The 18,765-nt window shown below is 38.8% G+C and overlaps 1 protein-coding gene across 1 annotated transcript in view; it reads left to right on the top strand.

The window, feature by feature from the left end:
- Positions 1–6,099: 6,099 nt before the first annotated feature.
- LOC149814305 (clathrin heavy chain 2) overlaps positions 6,100–18,765 on the top strand; it is a 34,809-nt gene continuing 22,143 nt past the window's right edge. The window contains exons 1-5 of the mRNA XM_089989041.1: positions 6,100–6,438; positions 7,216–7,420; positions 9,575–9,663; positions 9,765–9,843; positions 9,986–10,113. Coding sequence (XP_089845167.1) covers positions 6,394–6,438; positions 7,216–7,420; positions 9,575–9,663; positions 9,765–9,843; positions 9,986–10,113 — 546 coding nt within the window. The 5' untranslated portion in view covers positions 6,100–6,393. The remainder of the gene's footprint in view (positions 6,439–7,215; positions 7,421–9,574; positions 9,664–9,764; positions 9,844–9,985; positions 10,114–18,765) is intronic.

Below are 18,765 nucleotides of genomic sequence, written 5' to 3'. Positions count from 1 at the left end.
GCAAGCTTATTTATCAGCTCGCTTGTCAGTCGCAAAAGCTTGTAATCAGAGTGCAAGAGAGCAAAAGATAATAGAGGGAGAAGAATTACAATCACAACGAGGGTGAACAAAAGAAAGCTTAACACATTTAATTCATTCATATTTTTTGTCCGAGGGCTATTACAGTTCAAGCATACGGGTTGCCTCTTTGAGGTATTGATTCACCTGAACCGAACAGCTTACATCAGACTCAACAAAAGCAAAACAGACTCTAAGAAAAACTTTACAATGTAAGTCGCAAGAGAACATGCTTCACCCTTCAAATCATGCGCCATTTGTTTCTTGGTAAGCCCTGACTTCAGCTGAATAGCGGCTGTTTATTCAGAATGCAAGCTCTCACGTTGGTTTCGTTGTTTCCTCCCACTACACTATATATTTATTTGTTTCGCCCACGTAGTTAACCTTGTGATGAAGGATCTTACTGAGGCACATCTCAGCCCATTGTGTTGTCGGGGGCCCTTTGCATGATGGGAGCGTGTTGTGGCACGTTGCGTTCTGGATCTCTATCGTCTGGATGAAACTGCTTGAGGTTGCACACATGGAACACTGGGTGCACCTTGAAGTTTGGGAGCAACTCCAGTTTATATGCCAGCTTGCCCACCTTCTTTGTGATGGTGAAGGGTCTTTTATACTTTCTGAGCTATCCGCGAAAGATGTTTGTGCACGCAGGATATAACTTCACCAACACTTGGTCCCCAACTTGGAACCTAGCGAGTCGACGATGCTTGTCCTCCCACTTATTCATTCTCTTTGTTGCCTTGTGTAAAAATGCATTTCTCAACTCATTCTACGTGAAAGTCGCAAACAAACTGATAGGCCAATGATGGACTTCCCTTTTTTTGTGCGGCAAGAGTGTGCGGGGTTAGTGGCTATTGCCCCGTGGCTATCTAAAAGGGGTTGTGGCCTTAAGACTCGCTCTTCTGCAAGTTGTAACAAAAATGTGCCACATCAAGAAGCTTCACCTAATTTTTCTTATTGACATTAACAAAGTGCCTAAGGTACTGCTTAAGTATTCCGTTGATGTGCTCTGTCTACCCATCTGTTTGCAAATAAAAGCTTGTTGAAAACAACAAATTAGGGTCAAGTAACTGAAATACTTCACGCCAGAACTTGCCTATAAAGCGAGCATCGCGATCACTCACAATGCACTTTTGTATGCCCTAGTGTTTCACCACATGCTTTACGAATAACTCTACAGTCTTCTTTGCAGGGCACTCCTTAGAAGCTGGGATGAATGTGACATACTTTGAGAAATGATCCACCACAACCAAAACAGAACTGAGGTCATCTACTTTTGGCAGACTAACAATGAAGTCTACAGAGATGCTATCCCAAGGATGTTCTAAAATTGGCAGAGGCTCAAGGAAGCCGACAACCTTCTAGTTTGTCCACTTATCTTGCTAGCAGATAAGGCATGTCCGCACATACCCCTCAACGTCGCCCCTCAACTGCGACCAATAATAGCCGCGCTCAAGGAGTGTTAAGGTACGCTCCTGACCAGGATGGAGAGTCTATAGTGTATCATGACACTCCTTAAGCAATTCTCGGTGGAGGCTTCCCTACCGTGATACGAAGATGCGTCCCCCCTTTTGTCATGAGGAGGTCATCTTGTTGCCAAAATCGTCAGGTCTTCCCTGCCTGCTTCAGAGAAACAAGGTGTTGTGTTGTTGGATCCTGCTGCGTTTCTTCGCGTATACGACTCAACAATGTGCCCTCCAAATGCACTTCAGAAGACTCTGCGTGTGCAGTTGCCAGTTCAGCTCTGCGGCTCAGGGCATCCACAATAACATTGGTCTTTCCAACTTTGTACTCCGAGGTAAAGTCGAACTCAGCCAAAAACATCTGCCATCGAGCTTGTTTAGGCGTCAACTTCTTTTGTATCTGAAAGTAACTCGTGGCCACATTGTCCGTCTTGACGACGAACTCGGCACCCAGAAGGTAGTGCCACCAGGTCCTGAGGCAATACATGATGGCGATCATTTCACATTCATGCACCATGTAACGCCTCTCTGCATTCTTCAGCTTTTGACTCTCATATGCAATCAGATGACCCTCCTGCATAATAGCTCCGCCAATGGCAAAGTATGAGGCGTCTATGTGAACCTCAAAGGGTTTTGAGTGATCAGACAGTCACAACACTGGCTCCCTCACTAAGGCTTTCTTCAAGCCATCAAAGGTATCTTGGCACGCTCATGTCCAGAGCCATACCTGATTATTCTTTAACAAATCTGTGAGGGGCGCAACAATGGGTGAATAATCTTCGATGAAACACCGATAATAATTTGTCAAACTAATGAATGACCACAATTCTGACACTTTGCTTGGCGGAACCCATTCCTAAATGCCCTTATCTTCTGCTCATCCATACGCAGCACACCACGCCCCACAACGTGACCAAAGAAGTTGATCTCCTCCTGCCCAAAGAGACACTTTTCTCGTTTGACACAAAGGTCATTCTCCTTCAGCACATGAAATACTATTTGCAAGTGCCCAATGTGTTCCTTTATGTTGTTGTTGTAAATCACGATATCATCTAGATAGACTACTACGAACTTGTCTAAGGGTAGAAGATCTGGTTCATTAAAGTAGTGAACATGGCTGGAGCATTTGTTAACCCAAATGACATTACTAAGAATTCGCAAGCACCATAGCGAGTGACGCAAGTTATCTTCGGCTCATCACCTTCAGCAATCCTCACCTGCCAGTAACTCGATCGCAGATCTAACTTGAAAAAGATGCGAGCACTGCCTAGCTGATTGAACAAGTCTGCTATCAATAGCAATAAGTACTTGTTCTTCATCGTGACCTTGTTAAAAAGCACGGTAGTCCACACATAACTGTTTGGAGCTGTTATGTTTTATTTGAAAAAGAACTGGGGCGCCAAATGAGGCTTCCGATGGATGAACAATGTCTGCGTTCAACATCTCATCTAACTGCCTGTGCAACTCTTTCAACTCAGTTGGCCCCATACGGTATGGAACCATTACGAGAGGCTTCGCTCACGGGGTCAACTTAATCTTATGATCGACCTCACGTATTGGTGGAAGACGCTTTGTCAATTCTAGAGGCATCACCTCCCGAAACTCCTCCAATAGTGGGGCTAAGGTCGACGACATTGTTGCTTCTACCTTCCCTTCTTTTGTACATACAACAACTAAGAATGTCTGCCCCCCATACTTGACACCATTTTTCAACTGCATCACCGATAACACTCAAGACTTGTCATTCTACGTAAGGCACTGCACTATATAGGACATGTTTGGCCTCATAATTATCAACGCGTTAAACTTTGGCAACATCATAACATTTTGGCTTCGCAGAAACTTTATACCTAGAATCATTTTGAAATCGTCCAGGGGCACCACAGATAAGTTGGCTTTGCTGGCCTAACTCCTCACTTGGATAGCCACATCTCTTGCTTCACCAAGGATGGGCTTGGCCTCAGAGTATACCATTTTGATGGTCCTCTGTTTTGGCCTAGGCTTCAAGCCCAACCACTCTGCCTCTTACCGCGAAACAAAGTTGTGTGTGGCTCAAGAATCTACCATAGCTGAAGTAGACTTTCCATTCGTAATGACTTCGAGATACATAAGTTCTTTGCTAACCTGCATGTTCTCAACTACACAACTTTTAACTGCGTTGATCAACCACATAACTCTCATCCGCGGTTGCATGGTCTTATTGTCACTGCATTCTTCCTGCGTTGCATTTGCTTGCCCGTCGTCCTTTACGAGGCGCTTGGGGCACTGTTTGGCAATATGCTTATCGCCACAGAACCAACATGTCAGAATTGTACCCTTGTTGTTGTTGTTATGCTTTGTGTAGTTCTATTTCTTATCGGATTGATGGCGTATCGATGCCTCACATTTGTTGTCGCACCGCTCATTCTTCTTTCCATTGTGGTCAGGCTTCTTTCCGACTTTGGTTGATGGGGTGAAAGGCTTGCACTGAGTGTTAACTAAGCGCTCGATCGCCACATATGCATCTTCCAAAATACGGTTGTTGCTCATTTTCACTTTAGACTGTGCCCATGGCTGAAGTCTCATAATAAACCAGTTGAGCTTATCCTCTTCTAGTATGTTAGGCAACTCCAGCATAAGCTTCTGAAACGTTCTGACACAGTCTTATAACAAACCAGTATGTTTAAGCTCACGAACCATCCGATACTCCAGCCTCTGCGCATTCCTCAACATAAAGTAGTTGCACAACTTTATTTTGAAGTCATCAAAGGTGTATATCACGCATTGACTCATCTCTATATCGTTGCGCTTTTGCTTCCACCAAGCGATAACATCCTCATCCAATAATGATGCTGCAGCTTTAATTTAGAGATCTTCATGCATCACATTTTGAATATCCAAGTAGTCTTCTACTAGGAACAAAAAGTTCTCAATGTCCTTGCTGTTTCGAGAACCATTGAACTTTGCGGGTCTTGACACATCAATCCTTGATAGCTTCTCACCATTTTTGCCATTTAGGGTCACTGCCGCTGTAATGTGTATTTTTTCAACTAAAGCTCTCCTACTTCAGTCTGCAAGTCAGCCACTGTTGTCGTCAACGAAGTGATCTATCTCATCTGTAAGTTCATTTGTTTTTGCAAACTCGCTATCGTATCATTCAGTCTACTGAATGATTCAACTGCACGTGAAATCGCTTCCTCGTGCAAAGTCACATCTTTCACCCACTTGTTAACAGTTGCAATCATTTCTTCTTGGCCCCGAGGTGAACCCATCTCCTCAATTTCGGCAATTGCCTTGCCTTTGGTGTTGGGCAGATTTTGATAAGGCGTCACAATGTCTTGCCTACAAATCCCAGTTTGTTAACACTGACTCCGGAGTCCCTTCCCCAGCACAAGAATAGGCTATGGTACTATTTGTCACGGGTCTATTTTCTTCAATGGGCTAGTGCAATACGACAATCCCTCCTTACCGCCGCAAGCCTACTTGTCAGCTGGCTTGTCAATAGCGGAAGCTTATAATCAGAGTGCAAGAGACCAAGAGAGAATAAAGGGAGAAAAATTGCAATCATAAGAAGCAATCACAATGAGGGCGAACAAAAGAAAGCTCAACGCATTTAATTCATTCATAAATTTTGCCCGAGAACTATTACAGTTCAAGCATACGGGCTGCCTCTTCGAGGTATTGATTCACTTGAACCGACCAATTTACATCTGACTCAACAAAAGCAAAACAAACTCTAAGCAAAACTTTACAATGTAAGTCGCAAGAAAACATACATTATTGTTAGTTTTAAATATTATCTATATTATTATACGTTATAAGACAATCAAGATTTTCAAGATAAAAATGATAATATCTAAAATACATTGATATTTTTTTATATTTACACAAAGAAACCACGGTTACCTCAGATCCTAGTAGTAGGGATGGCAGTGGACCGAGGGAAAACGGAGCCCCGCTTTGCCTTGCCTTGTTTAGACCGGGGATAGAGGACATGAAACAGTGATGAAGGCAGTGATAGAGGTTAAAATCAAAATCCCTGCAGGGATGAAGGCGGAGATGAACTTACGTTTTTTTCTACCCTGCTCTGTTTCCATCTCTAATCTCCACCTTGCCTCGCCCCGCCCCGTCCCATCCCCTCCCATCCCCCATCCTTCTTTAGGAATGGCAGTGGATTAAGGGGAAACGAGGCACCGCCTTGCCTAGTTTGGACCGAAGATGGAAGACATGAAACAATGATGAAGGTTAAAATCAAGACCTGTGAGGATGAAAGCTAGAATGAAGGGCAGGATTTTGAGATGGAACTGGGGTGGAGACCTTGTCCCCCGCCCTCGTCCACTGCCACCCCTACCTAGCAGCTTAAAACCCAGCGAGCCCACTGAGTCGCCACACAAATACAGTGAATTATATAACAAATTTCCGGGATCTTGACATGTCACGTACGTACGGGCCAACACCAAAAACCGAACCGCTAAAGCCGAATCGAACCGAGTAGCGAAGAAGAAGCTTCGCACGTACGCAACTGACCAGCACGCGCAGCCACCAGTCCGACTATAAATTAACTCGGGTTGAAAGAGGAGGAGAAAAAAGAAGAAAAAAAACTCTGTGCATTCTTCGTATCCCTCACACACTCTCTCTCTCTCCCTCTTGTCTCTCCTCTGCCCCCTTCTCTTCTTTATTTCCTTCCCTCCCGGATCTCGCGTCAATTCCATTGAAGGGGAGGAAGTGCTGGAGATCGTCGTCTCGTGGATCTCTTCACGGCCCTCTCCTTTCTGCGTCCTCCCGATTTTCGGGCCCTAGATTGCCGATCTAGGGTTTCGAATCTCCATCTCTCGGAAACCCTCGAGGGTTTCTCTCGCCCAATTCCGGGTACCCGATCTCGAATTGTGCAGCCATGGCGGCCGCCAATGCACCGATCGCCATGAAGGAGGCTCTCACGGTAATCGTCTCGCCTAGCGATCTCGTTCCGCAGATCTTTGCTCGCTCGAAGATCCGGTGGATTCGGGGATCCTTTCGGTCGAATTCATCTTTTTGTTGTTGGATTTAAGGATTATTGGTTTCATTTCTTGTGGACCTGATTCGGTCGACCTGATCGCTTGTTGTTTGATCTGTCGGAGTGGTTCCGTCGGTTGGTTTAGTGATTAAATATCTAGGGTTTTAGGCTTTCATTGTGAATTATATTGGTGTTGCTGTTTTCTGAATAAACTAACTCAATTTAATGGTCTTGGTACGTGCGTTACTTTAATAGATCTATTGAGTATCGTGCTCTTCGTTGCCGTATGAAGGGATCATGGTAAAACCTTTTATTTTCAAAGAAATTTCGTTTATAAGCGTAATATTTTGCCCATTCTTTGTCTATGGATCACGAGATATAGGACCTTTGTGATGAGAAGGGCATTGCATTTCTGATGTTTAAATCAGAAAACTTATTTATGCAATTCCATGCCACATATACTATCTGCACGTGTAATTTTCTTTTTGGATTATTATTTTTTGTTGTTGTTGACAATGCGGCACCAAAAATTGGGATGATGGTTTACGTTTATGTATATAATTCGGTTGTTTGTTCTCTTTCGTTGATGGCATTGACATCATGCATAATTTTCAAAAATAATTTTTTTGCGACAATACCTTTTTTATTTGGAAATACGGCAAAAATTTAATTTGATCCAGGCATACTAATGTTTTTTGTCAATGCGCCATGTTTTATTTTCAGTTAGCAAGCCTCGGGATCAATCCCCAGTTTATCACATTTACACATGTGACGATGGAATCGGACAAGTACATCTGTGTGCGAGAAACCTCCCCGCAGAACAGTGTCATTATAATTGATATGAATATGCCTATGCAACCACTGAGGAGGCCTATCACTGCCGATTCAGCATTGATGAATCCAAATGCCAGAATATTGGCTCTGAAAGGTGATTACTGTTTACCTCACAGTGTTTGAGTGTTGTTTTCAAAGCATCAGAGGTCTGCTGTATATCATCGCATATTAGCATTTTTTACACATCAATTCGTGCTCATAGTAATGGCCATTTTCTTGCGACTAACAATTCTAATAGTAAAGTTGCCTGGACCCTCAATTATTTTAGCATTTTTGGTGTTCACTTCAGTGTTTTGTTAGGTATTACGTGCCATCTAGTTCAGAAGAAGCCCTGGCTTCCTTGGAAAATATGTTTACATTTCATAGGATTCCTTCTGTTTGTTTAACATGAAAAATATGCTCTTGGGAAGTCATAAAAAAAACCTATGTAGCAGGTTTGCAGAGCCTGCCGATGACTGTCGAGGTGTGGTCATTAGTGTTGGAAACTTTGAATTTTCTGAGCAGTTTTCAGTTATTTTCAGTGAAGAGGCGGATAGGGAAATAGAGAGGGATATAGAAAGGCACACTGTTCTGTCTGTGTGATGACAAATTATTTGGTTTTGTGTTATGGTGGAATCGTGCAGTTTTTTTGGCATTTTGTGAATGATCAAAGAGATGAGAATTTTTGTGGTTGGGTATGTTGTTTTCAACAAAGGTTTTTTCTTATCATGGATTTTTGCATTGTCATGCACATAGAGAGTGAAAAACAAAAAATATAACAAGATTGGTATTGAAGAATTATTGAAAGCACAGGTAATTGCTGATGTGGGGATCAACTCATTGAAATTAATGAAAATAGGAAGCATTTAAGCACAAGATGGGCTTATTTTTTATTATTTTTTAAATACCTGGGTTGTCCATATTTTCCAATTATTATTGATTTGGGCATATTGGAGGAATTCAGTGCAAAGAAATGGTGAATTAACTTGTGGAACCTATTGGCATGGTACCGAAGTTCACCTAGTTACACATTTATAATGGGTGAAGCCTCTTTCCTTGTAAGAATCATCATATTGTTTATTTGTTTGAATGAATTGATGACTATGTACATGTGACATCGGTGCTCTTGGATTCAGTATTTTAACATTATTTAGAAATGGATTATGGAATAAATAATATTTATTTTACAACCGCATAGGGATTGCTCTTATGTCTTTATTGTGTTTAGTCTAGGGAATGTTGGATGACCATGGTTGACATGTTAGAGGGCTTGATGCTGTAGGGGTTACCCTGATCTTCTTTTGTTACTCTGGCTATGAGTGGTAGGTTTGCAACTGAATATTGTCATGATCATCACTCATTTCCTGCTGACTTGGGTGACTGTATATAATACAACCATTGAGTTCAGTCTCAGATCGATAATCAGATTTGTCAATTCTGTCTTCCCCAATTACATGTTGATTTTGTGTTACATGGGGATATCTCTTTTGCTGTTAATTCTTGTATGAAAAGAAATATTTTGGTCAAGACATATGTTTTTCATTTCAGTGTCGTGAACTTGATGGGTCTTCATTCTCTGCTTGGTGCTTAAGATAGTGGATGTTCTTGGTGATGGTTTTCTATTTTCTTATTGGAATTCCAATTATAATTTTCTATTATTGTTGATTATATATTGTCATCAACACCATTATTTTTGTCTCTGATACCATCAACCTTAATTTTTGCACTGGCTTTTGCTTGTTCATCCCTTTCCTGCAGCTAGATTTTTCATGTACTGCATATTCTTTCGGCACCTTTATCCCAATATAGATACGAGACCTAGTCTCTTATTATTGAAGTCTAACTGAGTGAGCTGGAGAGAGTGGATGTGTTTTTATGGTCTTCAGAGCTGCTTTATTATTATTTAAGTCATCAAAGTGAGCCTAAACTAGTGGATCTGGTTTTTTGCAGTGATGACACATATGAGGGCTGTGCTTTCTTAACAGTTGGGTAGTTCATATAAGTTCAACTTATGAAGTCAAACTTAATTTTGGCATGCTTCCTCTAAAATGATTGCTCATAATACCTAGGGTTAAATCATAAATGATTATGATCCAAACTGATGATGGCCCCAAATGATTATTGGTTTTCAGGACAGTTAGAAAAGGGCGTTCAAACTTAAACTGGCATGTATTTGTCTTAGATGCAAATCCTGATATAGTTATGTGCTTATCGATTTCTTTGTTGTAAAATTACTAGATTGCTTATTAGATCTTATTCTGATTTGAAGCTCAAATACCGGGAAGTACTCAGGATCACCTCCAGATATTCAATATTGAGTTGAAAGCTAAAATAAAATCTCATCAGATGCCCGAACAGGTATCTGTGGCTTCCACTGCTAAATTATAGTGAGTTCTCAAATTGTTTCATGTGGTCATGATCAATTTTAATCACTTGTTGATTTTTGTGATTCCCCATAGGTTGTCTTCTGGAAGTGGATCACTCCAAAGATGTTGGGAGTGGTTACTCAAACATCAGTATATCACTGGTCAATAGAAGGTCAGGAATAGATATTGTATTCTTGCCTGATAGCTCAACTACTGGAATTCTTGAGTTCAAATTTACAGTAGACAGTCCTTGTATTGAAGAAATTTCTTCATGGATTTTCATGTTTTATCTATTATGTGCTGACTTGCTGCAGGTGAGTCGGAGCCCGTAAAGATGTTTGAACGAACAGCAAATTTATCCAACAATCAAATAATCAACTATCGATGTGATCCCTCTGAAAAGTGGCTAGTCCTAATTGGAATTGCTCCTGGTGCACCGGAGGTATGCCTATCTAGTGGAATTTGTGTATTTTTGTTGTCCATTTGTGCCTTCTGAAGGCACTTTGCAAAGTGAGAGTGGAATCTGCTGTGTGTGTGTGTGTGTGTGTGTGTGTGTGTGTGTGTTATAAGCGCTAACTTTAGCCAATGTGATTTCAACTGCTATTCCATTATTGAAATTTCTAATTGCTTGATATTTTCAGGGCCTAGCTGGTGGCTAAACAAATTTTTTAATATGCTAGCCAAATCCAATCTTTACTAGTTGCTAAGCCTTTTTTTTGGCTCTTTATTTCTTGGTATTACTGTAATTCTTTATCCTTGGTGTGTGGGACCTTGTCACACCTTTCCCTTGCTTCGCATATGCCCCTTTTCATGACATAAGATTGTCGATATGTTTTAAAGACTTAGGAATAGCTCAAACTTGGTTTATTGCTAGTCAGTAGTTTGAGTTGACTGAATATGTGGTTAGACTCAATGCTTGGATGACTTAGCCGCAACTGGAAAGTGCTAGACTAAATTATCTTAGTTTTCACAAAGTGAACTACTCTTTGGAAACATTCCCAATTAAAACGGTATTACTGGTCTTGGTTTGGTTGGAATTTCATTGATTTGGCTTCGTCTTAAACAGACAGTTGAGTCTGATAAATACGATTGAGTCAGCTATGTACTAGGTCCAAATTAGCAATTCTTGACTGTCTTTTTCTTTATAGCTTTCTGAGCTTTTGATTTGTTTTTCCAACTTGGTTACTGTTAAATTATATGTCCTATATATATCTATATGTATAGATCATGACACATATTCATATATATGTCTATGTGTCTATCTATATATTTATAAATATATATATATATATTCTTTTGTAATACCCATTAGGGGTAAAACTGTCTTTTTACCTATTCACGCACATATGTACTCTTTCCCCTTCTTTTTTTACTTTTTCCTTCCTTTTTCTTTTCTTCTTTTTCTTTCTTTTCTTTTTCTTATTTTATGGGCCCACTATATGGGACGTTGGAAGGGCTCCAACGTCCCATATGGAGCCCTTCCAAAGGTGCCTCTTTGTCTATAAATAAAGGGGGTTTTCCCCTTGTAATGTAAGCTTCTTTGAAGCAATTCTTGAAGTGAAATAGTTTTATTCCTTCTCACTTTGTGTGTTTACCACTTTTGTGGTTTATTGTATTTCTGCCCATTAATGGCTACTTTGTATGTGTGTATGCGGTTGCGTGGCTCGTGGAGATATCACATCTCTTCCTTAGCACTTCATTACATGATATGAAAGCAAGGTTATAAAAAGCTTCATTGGACTCCTTTTGACAAGTAATATCTCTCCTCTCCTTTGCTTTCAAGTTTCCTATGTTAAGGATGACCGACAAGGATTCAAAAATTGATCTCTCATTTAAATTAAATGGGACCAATTATCGTATATTGGCGGCCGACATGGAAAATAATCTCAAAGGTAAAAAACTTTGGGGTTACGTGTGTGAAACCATTCCGGAACCACAATTGAAACTCACTAAATTTGAAGGGAATGAGGAGAGAGCTTTGAATGAAGAAGAAAAAGAAAAGGCCATTCTTGAATTTTTTTTCTAAAATGGAAGATTGGGAAAGTGAGCATGCTAAAATATTAGCATGGTTCATGAATAATGTTGAGTTAAAAATTTGTGTCAATCTTGCCAAATTCAAGAAAGCCAACGAAACTTGGTTTTTTATGAAAGGGATGTACACTCAACGTGATCTTGCTAGACACTTCTTTTTGCAAGAAAAAATTAAAGAAACAAAGCAAGGTGATATGAGTATTAGGGATTATTTTAGTGCCTTATCCTCTTTATGGGATGAACTCATCCTTCTTGAACCTCAATGGAAAGGTAGTGCTATTGCCATGAGGCAAGAGCAAATGAAAAAAAAAAGATTCTTTAAATTTATTTAGTGATATCTTAGCCGACTTATGTTAAGAGGAGACTCGTTTGGCCTTAAAAAAGAAAGGTGATGAAGTTCATGCCGTGTCTAGACCCGGTAACAATGTTAGACCATATAAACCACCTCACTTTTGGAAAAATAATGGTGGAGTATGAAAGATTGTTTGTCATCATTGTAATGAACTGGGCCATATTCGACCGGATTGTCCCAAGCTTAAGAAGAAAGTAGCTTCCGTTGGAGAGACTTCTCCCATCTCAAATAACGATTCTAAGAAAGATGGAGACATTAAGGATTCCATTGCACATCTTATCGAAACTCTCCAAAAATTCATGAGAATGAACTCCTCTACACCTTCCACTTTCGGTGCCGCCATTTCCTCCATTCCAGGTATGTCTTCTTTGATACTTGACTCGGGTGCCTCTTTCCATATGACTTCAAATGCATCACTTTTATCAAAACCTAGTTTTAATTTCTTTAAATCATATGTTTCCACGGCCGATGGAACATCTTTAGATGTTGAAGGAATTGAAAACCTTGAAAAAGTTTATGGCCAAAATAAAGATTTTTTTGTTCCAAAAATAAGAATTATTTCAAAACTTAGTTTAAACCTTTTTTCCGTTTCTCAAATCACCGATTTTGAATGCAGTGTCTCCTTTTCACCAACCCATTGCTATGTGCAGGATCTCCGGTCCGGGAAGCGGATTGGGCAAGGCCATAGAAGAGAAGACCTATACTATATGGATTTTTTGTCTTTGCCATCCAAATCTTTTTGTAACCATGTTCAATATAAAGATATTGAGACTTGGCACAAGAGGCTTGGACATCCTAGTATATCCAAGTTTATGGCCAAAATAAAGATTTTTTTGTTCAAAAAATAAGAATTATTTCAAAACTTAGTTTAAACCTTTTTTCCGTTTCTCAAATCACCGATTTTGAATGTAGTGTCTCCCTTTCACCAACCCATTGCTATGTGCAGGATCTCCGGTCCAGGAAGCGGATTGAGCAAGGCCATAGAAGAGAAAACCTATACTATATGGATTTTTTGTCTTTGCCATCCAAATCTTTTTGTAACCATGTTCAATATAAAGATATTGAGACTTGGCACAGGAGGCTTGGACATCCTAGTATATCCAAGTTGTATCTTTTTTATTTTTTTGGAAAAATTTTGTAATACAAATACATTTACTTGCAATAATTGCATACTTGAAAAAATTCATTCGCTTCCGTATTCGCATAGTAGTTTTGTATCAAAAAGACCCTTCGAACTTGTGCATTCCGATGTATGGAGACCGACACCCGTTATGTCCAAAGGAGGTTATTCTTACTATGTTGTCTTTATTGATGACTTTACTAGATACACATGGGTGTATATTATTAAAAATAAATCCGATGTCTTCTCAAATTTTAAAGAATTTCATATTCTTATTCAAAACCAATTCTAAAATAACATAGCTATTTTTAGATCCGATTCCGGAGGTGAATACATGTCAAAAGATTTTTAAAATTACCTCAAACTAAACGGAATTATACACCAAAGATTTTGCCCAAAAACTCCACAACAAAATGGTCTTGCAGAAAGGAAACATATGCATTTAATTGAGACTACAAAAACTCTTCTTGTCTCTAAGAAGGTTCTCAAAATTTTTTGGGCCGAAGCCATTCTTACCGCAACATATCTTATAAATTGTATGCCCTCTTCTTTGTTAAAAAATGTTTTCCCTTTTGAAAAATTGTTTAAAATTACTCTCGATTTTAATAGACTAAGGATCTTTGGATGTAAATGCTTCCTTCTTGTTTAAGGACAAGACAAATTATCACCAAAAGCTCTTGAATGTGTATTCAATTGGCTATGGTGAAAATAAAAAAGGTTATAGATGCTATGACATTTGAAACAATAAACTTTATATTTCCCGAAATGTAAACTTTATTGAGGAACAAAATGGTTTTGATATTCAAACATCTAAAGAAGACATTGATTACTCATTCTTATTTGACTTAGCACCTATAAATAAATCTCAAAGTGAAATTAGTTGTGATAATTCTTGTGATGGTACTTTACATCACGATAACAACATTCCTCAACATATTGATGATTCTCAAAATGAGAATCCTAATGAAATTAATGTGTATACCCGGCGGTTAGGAAATGAACATCAAATTGCGTTTGAAAGATATTCCCAAGACTTCTCCTTAGAAGAACATGTTGAAGATAACCAACTTAGGAGATCCTCCCGCAATAGTATACCACCACAAAAATGTGTCTTATGAATCCTTCTCTCCTTACTATAGAACATTTCTCATGATGATACACTCATATCATGAACCCTCCACTTTTAAAGAAGCTAAGGACCATCCACATTGGGTTGAAGCTATGAGAGTTGAATTAGAAGCACTCAACAAAATCAAAACTTGGAGCATTGTAAGACAACCCTTAGGAAAAAAGTCAATTGGGTGTAGATGGGTATACAAAGTTAAAACCAAATGTGATGGAACTCTCGAAAGATACAAAGCTCGGTTGGTTGCCAAGGGTTACGCCCAAAAATACAAGATTGATTATGAAGAAACTTTTGCTCCTGTAGCTAGGATGACTAACGTACGAACCTTAATTGCCTTAGCATCCATTAAACAATGGCCTATCTTTCAACTTGATGTTAAAAATGCATTCTTGAACAAAAATCTATGTGAAGAAGTCTTTATGAATCCTCCGCCAGGTCTTGAAATTGGAAAAGGAAATATTCTTAAATTAAACAAAGCTCTCTATGGTCTTAAACAAGCAACAAAAGCTTGGTATGATTTATTTAGCAATGTAGTTGTTGGTAATGGTTTTTCTTCTTGTTATACTGATACTGCTGTTAAAATATGATGTATATTTATATATACATATCTATATATATAGATTACGACACATATACATATATATAATATATATATGTCTATGTGTCTATCTATATATATAAATATATATATATTTTTGTAAAACCCGATAGGGGTATTTCTATCATTTCACCTGTACACGCATATCATTGATATGCTTTTTCTTTTCTTTCTTTTTCCTTTATTCTTTTTCCTTTTTTGCTTTTTTTAGTTTTTCTTTTTAATCATTTGAGAGGGGTCCACATAGAGTCGTTGGACCCCTCCAACGGTCATAAATATGACCGTTGGAGGGGCTCCAACGACTCTATGGGAGCCCCTCCTTGGGTCCCTTGTTGTGTATAAATAAGGGGCTCAACCCCATGTATTTTCTAAGCTTCTTGTGAAGCATTCTATGAAGTGAGATATATTTTTTCTCTTTTTGTGCTTGACCACTTTTGTGGTTTATTTTGCCCCTTTGTGGCCTCTTGTGTATGTGCGTGCTTCCGTGCTTTCGCTTGGAGACTTTGCCCTTTTTCATTTGGCACTTCATTACAACTGCTTTGTTTGTTAAGTCTTCAGGGGAACATATAATTATCCTGTTACTATACGTGGATGATATGATCATCACTGGTAACGATTAAAAGGGTATTGGACTTATTAAAAATATTCTAAAAAGAAAACTTTGATATGTCTGTTCTCGATTTTCTAAGGTATTTTTTAGGAATTGAAGTTGCATACTCTCCAAGGGGGTATGTCCTCTCTCAGATGAAGCTTGCATCTGACATCATTGATTGATCTGGTCTAACAGATGACAGAAATTGAAACTTTAGAAATGATCAATGCCAAGATGAGAGTTAATAATGACACTCCTTTTAGCATATCCCATTTCTTATCGTCAGTTAATTGGGTCACTAACATATTTATCTATCACCAGGCCCGATATCTCTCATGTTGTTCATAGTGCAAGCCAATTCCAGACTGCTCCTACTACCGTTCACATGGCCGCAATTATGAGGATCATCATATACTTCAAGAATATCATAACAAAAGGCTTATTCTTATCCTCTTCCTCATCTCTTAATTTACTTGCTTATACTAACTCTGATTGGGGGGCAACCCCGATGATCATATTTTCACCACATGTTATTGTGTAGTTCTTGGAGAGTCACTCATATTTTGGAGATGTAAGAAGCAACAAAAAGTATCTCTTTCTTCTACAAAGGCAGAGTATCGGGTGATGGCTACAACCACTACTAAACTTATTTGGTTAAGAAGCTTGCTTAAAGACATGGGCATTTCCTTCTCTACTCCTTCGAAGCTGTGTTACGACAACAAGAGTGCTATTTACATTGCCAGCAATCACATCTTCCACGAACGAACAAAGCACATAGAGATGGACGGCCATTATGTTCGCGATGAGTTCTTATGGGGTGCCATTCAACTTCCATATGTCCCCACCGAGTACCAGCTAGCGGATTTCTTCACCAATGCTCTGCCATGATCTCGTTTTTACTTCCTCCTTATCAAACTCTCGGTGATCTCACTGTGTGTTTGAGGCGGGGGGTTAAATTATATGTACTATATATATATATAGATAGATAGATAGATCATGACACATATTCATATATATATTACATATATATATGTCTATGTCTATATATATATATATATTTATAAATATATATATTCTTTTGTAATACCCATTAGGGATAAAACTGTCTTTTTACCTATTCACGCACATATGTACTCTTTTCCCTTCTTTTTTTCCTTTTTCCTTTTTCCTTCTTTTTTCTTTTCTTTTTCTTATTTTATGGGCCCACTGAAATGAAATGGGGATCTTCGAAACACGTGCTTTGATTGACAAGAGCAAGTGTCAAGAATGACACTAAAGCACAACCCTTAAAAAGGGTATAACTGGAAACAAAATAAAAATAAAAATGTATTCTTTATTGATATGAAAAACCAATTGCTTAAGAAGCATTGGGGTAAAATACAAGAGGGGCTGCACCCCTTTATATACACAACTGAAAGAGGACTCAATAGAGCTGTTGGGCACAGTCCAACAGCTCTATTGCTAGTCAAGTCTGGACAGGACTTGACTAGCAACAGTCATTCTAGTTCAAACTGAACTAGATGACATAAAGACAAAAAAATAAAAATAAAGGAAAAAAAATACAGAAAAGAAAGAAATTTAAAATGTATTTATATATATATATAATAATAATATAATATTATTATATATACATATATGTACAGTTTTACATTTTAACACTCCCCCTCAAACTTACGGTACAATGAGCAAAAGTTTGTCTAAGAGAAAGTGAAATCGGGGAGCAGCGAGAGGCTTTGTAAAGAAGTCTGCTAACTGATATTCTGAAGTGACATATGGCAGATCAATTATCCCGTGTAGATATTCCTCTCTGACGTAGTGACAATCCATTTCGATGTGTTTGGTGCGTTCGTGGAATGTTCTGTTACTGGCAATGTAGATCGCACTTTTGTTGTCACAACACATTTGTGAAGCCTTTGTTGCTTCAACTCCCATGTCAGCAAGCAGTCGTTGGAGCCAAACTACTTCCATGGTCGTGGTTGCCATGGCTCTGTATTCAGCTTCGGTGGATGAGAGAGATACCTTCTGCTGCTTTTTACACCTCCACGAGATTAATGATTCTCCTAAAAAGACACAAAAGCCAGTGGTTGAGTGTCTTTTATTGGGATCACCTCCCCAATCAGCATCAGTATATGCAATTAAATCAAGAGAAGAGGAGGAAGATAAGAAAAGTCCTCGTGAAAGAGAGGACTTGATGTATCTGATAATACGCATGACTGCTCCCATATGAACAGAAGTAGGAGCATGTTGAAATTGACTTGCTGTATGAACAGCATGTGCTATATCTGGTCTGGTAATGGATAGATAGGAAAGTGCCCCGACAAGCTGTCTGTAAGGAGTAGGGTCTGCAAGAAGTTCTCCATCATCAATCTTCATTTTAACATTAACAACTTCTGGAGTGTCAACTTTCTTATCATCAGTAATACCAGACCTGAAAACAATATCAAAAGCAAATTTAGTCTGAGATAATAAATATCCTCTAGGAGAATAAGCAACTTCAATGCCTAAAAAATATCTCAACAAGCCCAAATCAGTCATTTCAAAATGAGATTTAAGAAGTGTTTTGATTGTTTTAACTCCCTGTTTATCGCTTCCGGTGATGATCATATCATCCACATAGAGAAGAAGCACAATGATCCCTGCATCAGAATTCTTAATAAACAAAGCAGTGTCAGTTAAACAGAATTGAAAACCAATATCAATCATAACACGACTAAACCTATCATACCAAGCTTTTGGTGCTTGTTTAAGTCCATAAAGAGCTTTTTCTAAGCGAAGGACTTTACCCTTAGGAATACTTAGACCAGGAGGGGGTTTCATATATATTTCTTCAACTAGCTTTCCATTTAAAAAAGCATTTTTGACATCCATTTGAAAAATAGACCATTTTTTGATAGAAGCTAAGGCAATTAAGGTTTGGACAGTAGTCATACGAGCCACCGGAGCAAAGGTTTCTTCATAATCAATCCCATATTCTTGGGCATAACCTTTGGCTACTAAACGGGCTTTATATCTTTCAAGAGTACCATCACTCTTGGTTTTAATTTTATAAACCCATCGACATCCTATAGTTTTCTTCCCTGGAGGAAGATCTTGAATATTCCATGTAGAAGCCTTTTCAAGTGCATCTAATTCAGCTTTCATGGCTTCTATCCATTTGATATCATTTTTTGCTTGAAAATATGTGGATGGTTCTTCATATGAGTGAATTAATGCAATAACTGCCCTATATGTGGGTGAGAAAGACTCGTATGATACAAACTTTTCTGGAGGCCTCG

Source organism: Nuphar pumila, chromosome 15, assembly GCF_984573655.1.
Source record: "Nuphar pumila chromosome 15, dmNupPumi1.hap1.1, whole genome shotgun sequence".
In the NCBI taxonomy this organism is placed as follows: domain Eukaryota; kingdom Viridiplantae; phylum Streptophyta; class Magnoliopsida; order Nymphaeales; family Nymphaeaceae; genus Nuphar; species Nuphar pumila.
Note: the sequence above shows the minus strand (reverse complement) of the source record. Positions and strands in the feature narration are given on the sequence as shown.